At 42.5% G+C, this 12,342-nt stretch overlaps 1 protein-coding gene across 4 annotated transcripts in view; it reads left to right on the forward strand.

Moving 5' to 3' along the window:
* Window positions 1-10,887, forward strand: part of LOC114053778 (myotubularin-related protein 8-like) — a 46,327-nt gene extending 35,440 nt beyond the window's left edge. For all 4 annotated transcript variants that reach the window (XM_027876934.1, XM_027876936.1, XM_027876916.1 and 1 more), the window contains 3 exons: window positions 4,377-4,503; window positions 7,938-8,226; window positions 10,737-10,887. In XM_027876934.1, coding sequence (XP_027732735.1) covers window positions 4,377-4,503; window positions 7,938-8,210 — 400 coding nt within the window. In that variant the 3' untranslated portion in view covers window positions 8,211-8,226; window positions 10,737-10,887. The remainder of the gene's footprint in view (window positions 1-4,376; window positions 4,504-7,937; window positions 8,227-10,736) is intronic.
* Window positions 10,888-12,342: the final 1,455 nt, after the last annotated feature.

A 12,342-nucleotide genomic window follows, 5' to 3' on the forward strand; every position in this document is an offset into this window, starting at 1 on the left:
TAAGTTCCTAAGCTGTGTTTCTCCTCTTCTCCTTTCAGAGTAAGAGGAGTAAAGATGATGAGGTTTTATTTTGTTATTTGGCTACTTTTTGTTAGTTGCCAGTTTTCCCCCAGTAGCACCTTGCCAGAAAGTTGGGAAAAGAGAAACAGTGAGCTAGAAAACATGAAGGATAGCTCCACGTAGCGGTGGAGGATAGCTCCGTGTGGCAGCAGAGGATAACCTCATGGTGGCAGAGAATAGCCCCATGTGGTGGCGGAGGATAGCCACGTGTGGCGGTGCATGCCTGGAACCCCTGCTTTGGGAGAAGCTGAAGCTGGTGGAGTCCTGAGCTATAGTCAGCTAAGCTGGCCCAAGGAAGAAATGGGGCAGGTCAAAGCTTCTGTGCCAAGCAACAGTGGGATTGGGCCCTTGAATAGACAGTGTGCTTCTAGCCTGGGCAAGATAGGGAGGCCAGTCTCCAAAAAATTTTCAAAAAGAAAGGAAAATATAGGGAAATTGACTTTGTTTGGTCAGCAACCATATCAAGAAGCAGAACTCAGGGACCACATTGAAAATCTTAACTGCTGGCAGCTCTGTCTAGATGCTCATACTTTCCACTAACGAACTGTCAGAATCTGCAGTCACTTCTAACTTATCTCTGTGCCAAATTGGCCATGGCTAATGGAAATCCATTAAGGGCAGCTAGGTGGTGCAGTGGATAGAACACTGGGCTTGAAGCCAGAAACACCTGAGTTCAAATCCAGACTAAGACTATATGTGTGACCCTGGGCAAGTCACTTAACCTCTATTTACCTCAGTTCCTCATCCATAAAATGGGGGCATGCTGGAGAAAGAAATGGCAAATCATTCCAGTCCCTTTGTCAAGAAAATCCCATGGACAAAAATCCATGAGGTCATGTAGAGTCGGACACAACTAAACATCTGAACAATGACGAATGGAAATCCACATACATACTTTTAACCTTGAAAGTAATTTTAGTTCAACAAACATTAAGTACCGAATATGTTTGCAGGGTGCTATGAATGGATATGACCAAGTATAGTAAGCTTCAAAGAGCTTATTATCTAGTAGGACAATGGCTAAATACACCAATAACCATTAAATAGAGGCAGGAGTACAGAAGGTAAAAGAGGGATCTAGGCAGAGTGCTCTGAAACATTTGAGGAGGAAAAAGAGAGATAGGAAAGTATCAGAACAGAAGAGCTCTTGCTCTTGAAGGGAAGGACTTCAGCAAACAGAAATGGAGGACTGGAGCCCTTTCTAGGCATGGAACCAACATGAACAAAGATATGAATGTGGGATGGGGTCAGATAAGACACAGGGATGAAGAGGAATCCATTTGGCTAGAAGATAGAGTACGTGAAGGATGAGCTATGTGGTTGGAGAGATAGGGCAGGGCCAGACTGTAGAGGACCTCGAATGCCACAGCAAGGAAACACTTTGTTCAGCAGTCTATGAAGAACCACTGAGGTTTTTTGAGTAGAGGATTAACATAGTCATACTGGCACATATGGAAAATTGCTCAGACTTTGATGTAGACAATAGATTAGATGCAGGGGTGGGGAACCTGTGGCCTTCTAGGTCCTTGGGTGCGGCCTTTTGACTGAGTCCAAGGTTTACAGAACAAATCCTTTTATTAAGGGGATTTGTTCTGTGAAGTTTGGATTCAGTCAAAGGCCCACACTTGAGGACTAGGGGGCCACGTGTGGCCTTCTAGGTCCTTGGGTGCAGCCTTTTGATTGAGTCCATGGTTTACAGAACAAATCCTTTTATTAAGGGGATTTGTTCTGTAAAGTTTGGATTCAGTCAAAGGGCCTCACTTAGGGATCTAGAGGGCCACATGTGGCCTCGAGGCTGCAGGTTCCCCACCCCTGGATCAGAATGTGGGTAGACCAGAGGTGGGAAGCCTGATCTTTCTGCCTCCAGTAATTTCAGCCTCTCCACTTACTCTGCAGAGTAGCCAAACAGCCTAATCTGAGGTCTTTTTCCTGTACCTGCTCACCCTGGTGTATAGCTAGTTGCTTAATGAACTACATGGAAATGCTCAGACTTTGGAACAGCCTAGACAGCAGATAAAAGAAGAGAAGCAGAGGAGCTGGATTATCTATTTCTATACTTTGATTAAGTCAGAATTAGTTACGTTTAAAAATAATACATTGTTGGGGCAGCTCGGTGGTGCAGTGGATAGAGCACCGGTCCTAGAGTCAGGAGGACCTGAGTTCAAATGTGACCTCAGACACTTGATACTTACTAGTGGTGTCACCCTGGGTAAGTCACTTAATCCCGATTGCCTCACCAAAAAAAAAAAAAAACAAACAAACAAAACAAAAACAATACATTGTTGTTGTGCATTTGCAATAGCAGTATTGATTCTTCAGCAAATCTTGTCCCAAACTGCTTAATTACATAGCACGCTCTTTGCTTTGCACCTCTCAAACATAATCACCATGTAATTTTGGGTATTAGAGTGGCAATAATTCTATCCTTCTACTAAACCGTAAGTGCTATGAAGTTTGCGACTGTCCTATATAAATTTTGTATTTCCCCCAGTGCCTAGGATGGGGCTTCTGCAAATGGTCAGTGCTTAATCAACATTTATCAAGGCACAATCATTCTGGAAAGCCATTTGGAATTCTGCTTTTAAAAAAGTCACTAAAATGTGCATAGCTTTCGACCCAGAGATTCCATTGCTGGGCATATGAAATGCTGGTCCATTTCCAGTGTCTCCCCAAACTCTGAGTGTGATTTGAAACTTTTAATGCTTTACTAGCTTCAGTGTTTGAGTACACATAGCAACACTTTGTAGTAGCAAAGAACTGGAAGCAAAATAGAACCTTATTAGTTGGGGAAATAGATAAATGAATTGTAATGAGGGAGAGAGGAAATAAGCGTTTATGAAGGGCCTGTTGTGTGCCAGGCACTGTGCTAAACCTAATGTGATCCTTATAACAACCCTGTCAGATAGGTGCTATCATAATCCCCATTTTACAGTTGAGGAAACTGAGGCACACAGGTTAAGTGACTGGGCCAGAGTCTCACACAACTAGTAAGTATTTGAGGCCAGATTTGAACTTGGGGCTTTCTGACTCCAGGCCCAGTGTTCTATAGCACTATACCACCTAGCTGCTTAATGGTACCTGTATGTAATAGAATATTATTGTGCCATAAGAAATGATAAGCATGAAGAATTCAGAGAAACTTATAAAGATTTTCTAGAAATTAATAGAGAGTTAAAAAAAGCAAATTCAAAAATATATGCACTCGGATGTTTAAAAAGTTTGGGAGACACAGTTTATGGGTAATTTGATCCTTTTATTACTAAGGCCAACATGTTTATTAATAAAAAGATGGCCATTTGGCTGTCCCTCTTAGACCAAAGACCCCTCATGGCAGTGGGCTCACAGTTTATATGCCCTTGGTGTTCCTGAGGGTTGCAGTCAACTCTGATTGGCTAACAATTAATGAGAAAATGAATATTACAAAGTGGGTCTTGGAAAATGTGACTTGAATGACCCAAATCTTGGTCAAAGAGATGATAATTTCCATATCGCCTGGCTGATAAAAGGGAGAATCAACATTTTCCCAGACCTGTCTGAGTAAACACAATGAGCAGGAATGCACTCATTAGCCTAAACTTCGAATTTCTTTTATTGTGTCTGATTAGATCTCAGCCATCCTGGCTGGGTAAGTCTTTGAGAAAGATTTCCCACACTGGTTGATTTCTGGATGAGGAAGTAGACAAGGGGGAAAAGGTTGGTCCTAATTCAATAATTATTTATTAATACAAGAGGGAAATATCATTTCTCTCAGCACCATGGCTGTAACAATGTTAGTTGGTTGGTGGTTGTCCGTCGTTCTCCAAGAGGACCAAAATGGCATCACTGTCGAGTCGATGTAGGGTGTGACTGTACAAACTGCAGCAATGTAAAGGAAAAGGGAAAGTGAACCCTAAATGTTGTGACAGCCCTGAAGGAGAGGGTGAGGCATCATGGGTACGCAGTGCTGCATTCCCTATCATAAACAGTCCATGTGTTCGTTTCACTTTTTTCCCCCTTTTTATAAGGAATGGCTTGCTGGGTGGGAGTAAGGAAAGGAAGGATCTATTCAGAGTGAATGTGATATCAAAACAAAAGACATCAATGAAAATATTTTAAAACAGAAATGTTCATTGAGTGAAATATTTTTTTTTCTCCTGGAAATATCTTGTGTCCTGGCCATGGTGAAGGCTTTGTTGAAAAGCTTTCCTTTTAACTTCTGTTTGGTGCCTTTCACAGTGACTGTTTTGGATGGGTGGAAGTTGATATTGAGAAAAGGGCAGTGACCTTCTGCCCCAGTGTGACTGGCTACTCTCGTTCCTTTTCTTGTGCTTTTGAAGGTTCTGGTGTGGAATGTACCATCGTTTTGACAAAGGGATGCACCCCAAGCAAAGCATGCTGGACTGTCTCCTCCATCTTCTGAATCGGCAAGTGAAGATGAAGGAGGACATGACACACTTAGAGACTGTGAGTTTCTGGGGGCCCTCCAAAGATTTCCTTCCTCAGTTAGCCTGGCCAGCCCAACTCCAAGGTTGCTCCTTCAACCTGCTTGCTGGGTTCACCTTTTCATGCAGAATTTTAAGTGACTTTAGGTAACGCATCCAAATTCACATCAATTAAGACCCCTTAGAATGCTATAGGGAGAAATGTAAAGTCCCGCCCTTGGGTTCCGAAAATTAACTGGACAATCGAGGGTGAGGAAGTCATGGCTCAATGCCAGTCCACGTGATAAAGGCTGGAGAGTTTTAGTGGACACTAAGCTCAGTGTGAGTTACATAGGCGAATTGGCAGCCCGAAAAGCTAATTTTGTCCTAGCCTGTTCTAATAATAGCAGTATGGTATCCAGAATAAAGAAGCTGCCTCCCCCTGCCCCAAAGTCAGATGTAGAAATACAGTTATCCATTCCACATATAGGGGGTAAAGGGCACGGCACCCCTGCTATTTGCATAAAATTTTTTGGCCTGCCTTTCATACCATATAAGTCTAATTTTTTTTTCTTTTTCTTCTATGGGGTGTTTACAATACCTTATTGTAAAATTTGGGTTCAGTATGTGGTCATAGGTTCTGTGTTATCTACGGCTTCCACAAAATTCCCCCAAAATTCCCATTTGATTTCTTATGCCAACCCGTGATATATTGAAACCATGATGGGGAAAGTCACAATATGGAAGGGTTAACTGTACCAGGATAATACCTGGGAGAGAGTGGTCACAAGCAGAAAGGAGAGGATAGTCCTTCCTGCTTTCCCCTTTTCTGAGCAAGCCACATCTGGAATCCTGCATCCAGGTCTGAACACTATTTTCAGAAAGGTTGACAAGCTAGAGGATGTCCTAAGGAGGACAATCTTTAAGGATGGGTGAAAGATCTTAAAGTTCTTGATATGAAGATAATTGAAATAGGACTATTGTATGAAAATTATAGTAAGATTTCAACTCAGTATAAGGAAAACCTTTTACTTACTAGATAGTTCCCTAAGTAAAATGGGATTCCTTAGGAAGTAGTGAGTTCCCCATGACTGGGCATGGTCAAGTGCAGCGGTGGGGAACCTGTAGCCTTGAGGCCACATGTGGCCTTCTAGGTCCTCAAATGCGGCCCTTTGTCTGAATCCAAACTTCCCAGAACAAATCGCCTTCATAAAAGGATTTGTTCTATAAAATTTGGACTCAGTCAAAAGGCCACACCCAAGGACCTAGGGGGTCATATATGGCCTCGAGGCCACAGGTTCCCCACCCCTGCTCAAGTGGAAGCATCTTGACCACTTGTCTTGACCCACAGAACAATTTAGGAGAGACTTCAGAAGGAATTTAGACCAGTTTGACCATGAAAAAGAATCTTCTTCACAATTGTGCCAAGAAATCTTTACCCAGCCTCCACTTGGAGGCAGTAAGTGATGAGGAGCCTATGTCTCCTAAGACTGCCCATTGTCCTTTTCTACTGCTCTCAGCTTTAGGAAGTTTTTCATTTTGTTGAGCTGAAATCTCCCCAATTTCCCACTTCTTCTGGCTATCAAGGGGACAGAGAGGTTGAGTCAGATGACCTCTAATGTTCCTGACAACTCAAAGTTTATAGGACTTCCTGAGTAATGCTTTTCCTCAATGACTGTTGGCAAAAAGGGCAACCAGCTATTTCAACAAAGGTGTTGGTTTTATCAGTTTGGTTGGAAGGAAGGCGTAAGGAACCAGACTGGCACTCGATGGTGCAATAGATCCAGGGGCGGGGAACTTGCAGCCTTGAGGCCAAATGTGGCCTTCTAGGTCCTCAGGTGCAGCCTTTTGACAGAATCCAAACTTCCCAGAACAAATCCTCTTCATAAAAGTATTTCTTCTGTAAAACTTGGACTCAGTCAAAAGGCCACACCAGAGGACCTAGAGGGCCACATGTGGCCTCGGGGCTACAGGTTCTCCACTCCTGGATAGCCTAAAGGCATGAGTGATATTAGTAAGGTGCAATGTACCCACCCTACAGATAGATAGTGAGTCTGAACTTAGAACTTTGCTGGTTTAAGGAGCTCCCTGATGGAGGAATTCCTTGTACCTTCTCTTCAACTTAGAGTCTTAGAGACTTACCTAGAGCACTAGGGGATTAAATGACGTGCCCAGAGTCACACAACCAGTATATGCCAGAAGGAGGGTTGGAACCTAAGTCGCATCGGTTTCAAAGCCAGGTCTCTTGCCATAACTCTGTATTACCTCTCTGCCCTACTCCCCTGATTAGTGCGAAATTGTTCTCATTTACTATGAGGAAAATCTCTTTGACGTGCCTTTTCCTGTCCTTTCCATATTAATCATTAACTGATGTTTGAGAGCTTTTGCCGTCACCTTTACTAGTAAAAGCAGATTTTCAAAGTTGGAAATGGGTATTAAATGACCAATTTTAAAAGATCTCTTTAGATAATGTAACGTCTGATGAGCTACCTCATTGGAGAATAGGCTTAAAATGGAGGATGTGTGTGGAAGGGAGGAGGGGGGAGACCCCCGTGAAAGAGAATTCTTCATCAGGGTCTGCTCTTTGTCCTCCAGGAGTGAATCAGCTCTATTCAACTAAGGCACTGCTTTTCTGTTCATTGTGACTGGGCAAGTAGCCATTTTTGTTCCAAAAATTAAATGTATCCTGAGCACATCAGATCCCAGTTCCCCTCAGCTTGTGGATATATTGCTGGGAATAAAAAAAAATTGTAATAACTTGTTTTCCAGTAGTTGGGGAAAATTGGAAGAGATTGACCTCCCCTTCCCCCACTCTCCCGAGATTCGGGACTTTAGAACCAGTTCAAGGCAGAATTTGGAAGAAGGGAGATTTTTTGCCCTCCTTCTCTCTCCTCCTTTTCCCCAGCCTGGCCCCACACACAGACCAGCATCCTTTGTGCCATTTCAATGGCTTCCTGCTAAGTCTTATTAAAGGTTCTTTGTCCTGTCTTGTTCCCATGGAGCCTTGAGGCGTGACTGGCTTGCTAATGCCATCCTAACTGACCCACTCCAAGATGTGTCGGTGCATTAATGTATTTTGCCGTCTTGGCGTCAGGCTGTCTGATGTATTTTTTTTTATTTTTCATTTCATTTATTTTAGCGATTTTTTTTTATTTTTAATATTCTTTTTTTTTTTATTTTGAATTCTGAATTCTCTTCCCCTCCCCCACAAGGCTGCGTTTTAAAATAGTATTCTAGGGTAAAGTGTCTTATCCCAAAGCAATGAATCTCTATGGACGGGAATTTGAAGACCTTTGGCAACTGGTAGAGATATTTGGGGGAGTGGGGATGGCTTCAAAGCAAGTGAATTGAGTGCCAGTGAGGAAGATGGTTCATGCACCTGCCTATGCTGTTTGGTTTCTTCTCATGTTTCACAGTTCCTTTTCTCTCTCTTGCTCTCTCTCCCCTCCCCCCAACCATTCCCTGTTGCTAATATAGAAGCTGCCAGGCCTCAATGTTCTCTCCCTGGAAGATCCTTGTATTCAACCTCAGACTGAAAGTGCCTTGAGTAAGCCTCTGAAAAATCTGCCGCCTGACATTCCACAGAGCAGTGACCAGCTGCCACCTGCCCTGCTCCCCAGTGGCAGCCTAACTGGGGAAGGAGATGCACTGCCTGATCTGTCCCCAAAGCAAAAACAGTCTGTGTTCACCTCAAACCAGCCACCCAGCTCTGGAAATAGAGGCCAGCATCAAGAAGAAAAACATCAGTGATCTGGCTGCATTGAGGGTACAGTGAAGTAGATAAAACAATATAGTAAAACCTCCCTGACTAGTCTTTGCCCTTCTGCCTGAGGTCATCTACTTAATTGTTGATAGGCAAAGTAGTTCTCTCTCTCTCTCTCTCTCTTTTTTTTTTTGCTTTTTTGGTGGAGTGATTGGGGTTAAGTGACTTGCCCAGGGTCACATAGCTAGTAAGCCAAGTGTCTGAGGCCGCATTTGAACTCCGGTCCTCCTGACTCCAAGCCAGGAGCTCTATCCACTGCGCCACCTAGCTGCCCCCAGAATATTCTTCTCTAGGGCCTATATGGAGTCCAGAAAAGGAATCTCTGCCCATTATTCCCTGCAGATGAAGTGATCCATGTGTATGTGCCAAGCTGTGGGAGATAGAGATGAGGAAAAAAAAATGTGCCGTTGTGTTAGAATGGGATTTTTGGTCAGAAATTCCATCTTTGCCCCCAAGCCCTACAGAAAAGAAAACAACCCCAGCCATTTCTACTGCCCTCTTTTTGATACCCTTCCTTCTCCATCCTTACTGACTCATCCTAGAATACATGGAGTCATTGGAGATTAATGCAACAGATCAATACAGTAAAATCATGCTAATTTTTTTTTGAATGGAGAGGAAGAGGTCTGAATTCTAGGCTCTTGTATAAGAAAATGTCACTTTGAAAGACACATAATAATAATGCACAGCAAGAACTCATATTTCTCCCCGCACTTGCTGAGGGAATGGAAGGGACTCATAGACAATAATTCTTAACTACCTTTTTAGCATGAATGGAAACAGGTGGGTTTTAGAGGCATCAGAAAATGCAAAAAAAAGAGCTCATAGTCCCCCAAATCCTATATAGCATTCATTTGCTTAAAAACTTCTTTTCTCCAGAATAGTACAAAGAAGTTTCATTTCAGTGACAAAAATCTCAAAATGCAGAGATCTCAGAGGTCCTTCAATTCATCCTCACCAGGAATCCCTCCTGCCCCATCACTAGTAAGGAGTCAATCTAGCCTCTGTTTGAGGACTTCCAGTCTTTAAAGGATGGGAGCCCATTACCAAGCATGGAAAACTCATCTCCTCTCTGTACAATCCTTGTTATTGCTAGGAAGATCTTTACATCAAGCCCAAATCTGCTCCCTTATTACTGAGCTCTGTTACTTAGCCCAGTTCAGTCCTTTGAGACCAAGAAGAGCGAATCCAATCTTCCCTCCCATGACAGCTCTACCAGAACACAAGGACAGTCATCATAACTCCTCCTCCTTCAGCTCCCCAGTCTCCTTCTCCATGAAGATCCCTTATCCCTTCTTCAAATGGTCTGTATCCAAGCCGCCCTATTCTAGAGACATTCCAGAAGCTTGTCAACGTACAAGCCAAACTACGTAGTCTTCAATTCCAAATGAGTGAAGTCAGAATTATTGAAGTTTTCCTTCAACCTCTTTGGTTGGGGGATTGAAAATGTCATTGCTTTGACCATTGACTTGCCCACGCATCTGGGTTCCTCAATATATGATCACATCAGAGGAAAAGTCATGTCCTATGCCCCTTTTTCCTTTTTTGTATCCAGTCCCTTATTTTCCATGTCTACATACTTTCCAGAAAGTCTTCTTATGACAAAAGTACTTGGTTTTTTCTCTTATCATCCTGTCCTTGTTTTCTCTTGAATGAAATTGAAGAATCAAAATTGACACGTGTAAATTTTTGGATACATGTGGAGAAGAAACTCCTTCTTTTTGAAAGTCAGCAAACTTTAGAAATGTCCCCAGTCCTGGAGCATGCCTAAGGCTTCTGGGAAGGATCTATGCTAGGACTCCTTTTGAGGAGCAATGGGGGAAGAAGTAAACAGAGAGACCCCAAAACATACTCTTCTGGGATCTCATTTGAGCCCGAGGAGAACATGTCCCGAGGAAAAGAGTTGTCTCTGAAAACTAAACCAGCCAGATACAAATAAAATTATCTTGTCTAATCGAACTGTCTAATTCCTCCTATGTCCCTGCCCCGCTTCATTCTTTTCAGTGCTTGTTTAGCTGAAAGATGCCATTCACTTGTAGGTCTCAATAGGAGAGGGTGACCAGGATGGGGCCTGGATTGTTTTTTTTTTTTCCCTTTGCTCTAGTCTGTTAGCATTGACAACTTTCTTTTAGGAAAGGGATTTTCACTTCTTGAATTTTATTTTTGAATTTGACAAACACTTCTAAAGCATCTGCTATGTGCCAGGCACAGGGCTAGGTTTGGAAACACAAGGACAAAAAACAGTCCTAGCCCTAAGGGGACTTAAATTCCATCTGTACCATTAGCCCTCAACCTTGCTTCCTGAGCTAATTTCATTCAGAAGCTGCCATTTTCTTCTTACTCCCCATTTCAGTCCCTCCTTCTGGAAAGGGAGTCCCTTGTTTGGGAGTTCAAAGTCACAGGAGCACCCCATCAGCAAAGAAATCAATTCATCTCTCCCAAGAAATGAAACAAGTCCCATGAGGCCGAGGGGTGGGGAAGAGGCAAGTGTGACCCTATGACTCTCTTTGCAGAAACCATGACTGTGGATCTGGGCACCGCTCCACCAAGCGTCATAATCCGTGAGAAAGGAAGATACGGGACCCCAGGATGTCCTCAACAGGAATTACCCTTGACCACTCCCTGGAAATTTGCTTTTTATTTATTTTTTTAAAGGTTTTCTTGTTTTTATTGATACGTTTTGCTTTTCTATCACATTTATTTCTGAATTTGTTCCTTATGCTTCCCCTCCCCAAGAAGTCAGCCCTTGTAACAAAGATTTTTTAAAAGAAGGAAAAAAAAAGCGGTTCAGTAAAATTAACCATTGCCTCAACTATGTTTGACAATATATGTTATATTCTCCATCCATAGTCCTCCACTTCTTCAACTGAGGGAGGCACGTGCCTTCAGGACAAAATTTGGTTATTATCATTATACAGGACTCAATTTCCATTTTTTATTCTTTCCATATATATTATTCACTTAACAGTGAATTCAGAGACTTGGACAGTGGTCTAGTCATTCATTTCTTCCTCTTTTCTTTCTCCCGATTCCTTCAATTCCCCTTAAATCTTTTACCTTTGGGGCCTTTTTTGGCCCCTTGATGAGCCGTCTTTCTTTAACCCCATAATTCAATCTTTTTTTCCCTTTTTTTTTTTTTTGGCTAGGCAATGGGGTTAAGTGACTTGCCCAGGGTCACACAGCTAGTAAGTGTTATGTGTCTGAGGCCATTTATTTTTTTCCCTTTTAACAATAGGTTATAAACAACCGAAAATTATTTGTTAGTGTTTTCTTGATAATTGGACTGTTTCCCTTATGTTCCTATTGTTTGAGGTTTTTGCAAGTCAAATAATCGGCTGTCCTTTGTGTTTTTGTTTGTTTATTTTATCAAGAATGCCCCAAATGCCTTTTGTGGTGGTGGTTGTTGCTGTTGTTATTGGGTCCATCTTTTTTCATTGATGATTAAGCTTAGATTTTCAGGGTGTGTTCTTTTGATTGCACCTTGTGCTCCCTTTGCTTTTTGCAATGTATTGTTGCATTCTGCTGTGATTTCTCATAAATGTGGACTAATTCTGTTATTTGAATTGCCATTCCTTCATATTTGCAGCTCTCTCTCATATGCTCTCTCTCTTTCTCCTCCTCCTCTTCTTTTTCTTCTCTTTCTCTTCCTCCTTTTTTTTTTCCGGCAAAGCAATTGGGGTTAAGTGACTTGCTCAGAGCCGCACAGCTAGTAAGTGTTATGTGTCTGAGGCTGGATTTGAACTCAGGTCCCCCTGACTCCAGGCTCGATGCCCTATCCACTGTACCACCTAGCTGCCCCCTTCTTCTTCTTCTCCTCCTCCCCCCCCCCCCCCCCCCCACTCAACCTCATTAAGCAAGGCAAATTTCAATATTGGCTTTGTCCAATTCTGCACCTTGACTTTATCACCTCTCTGTCAGGAGGCAGAGTAGCATGTTTCATCCTATATGAGTCCTCTGGAATCATGGTTAATCATTATATTGACTGTCTATTTCCTGGCTATTCACAAGATGTATTTGTTATTGAAAATGCTGAAATTTAGCCACTGTATGAGAATTCTGAAGCAGGTCCTTTCCAAAATCTGTGGGTGAGCTTTGTTGCCTCTATTCAAAAGTTATAGA

The sequence above is a fragment of the Vombatus ursinus genome, unplaced genomic scaffold (genome assembly GCF_900497805.2).
Source record: "Vombatus ursinus unplaced genomic scaffold, bare-nosed wombat genome assembly UNPS02004180.1, whole genome shotgun sequence".
NCBI classification, from domain to species: domain Eukaryota; kingdom Metazoa; phylum Chordata; class Mammalia; order Diprotodontia; family Vombatidae; genus Vombatus; species Vombatus ursinus.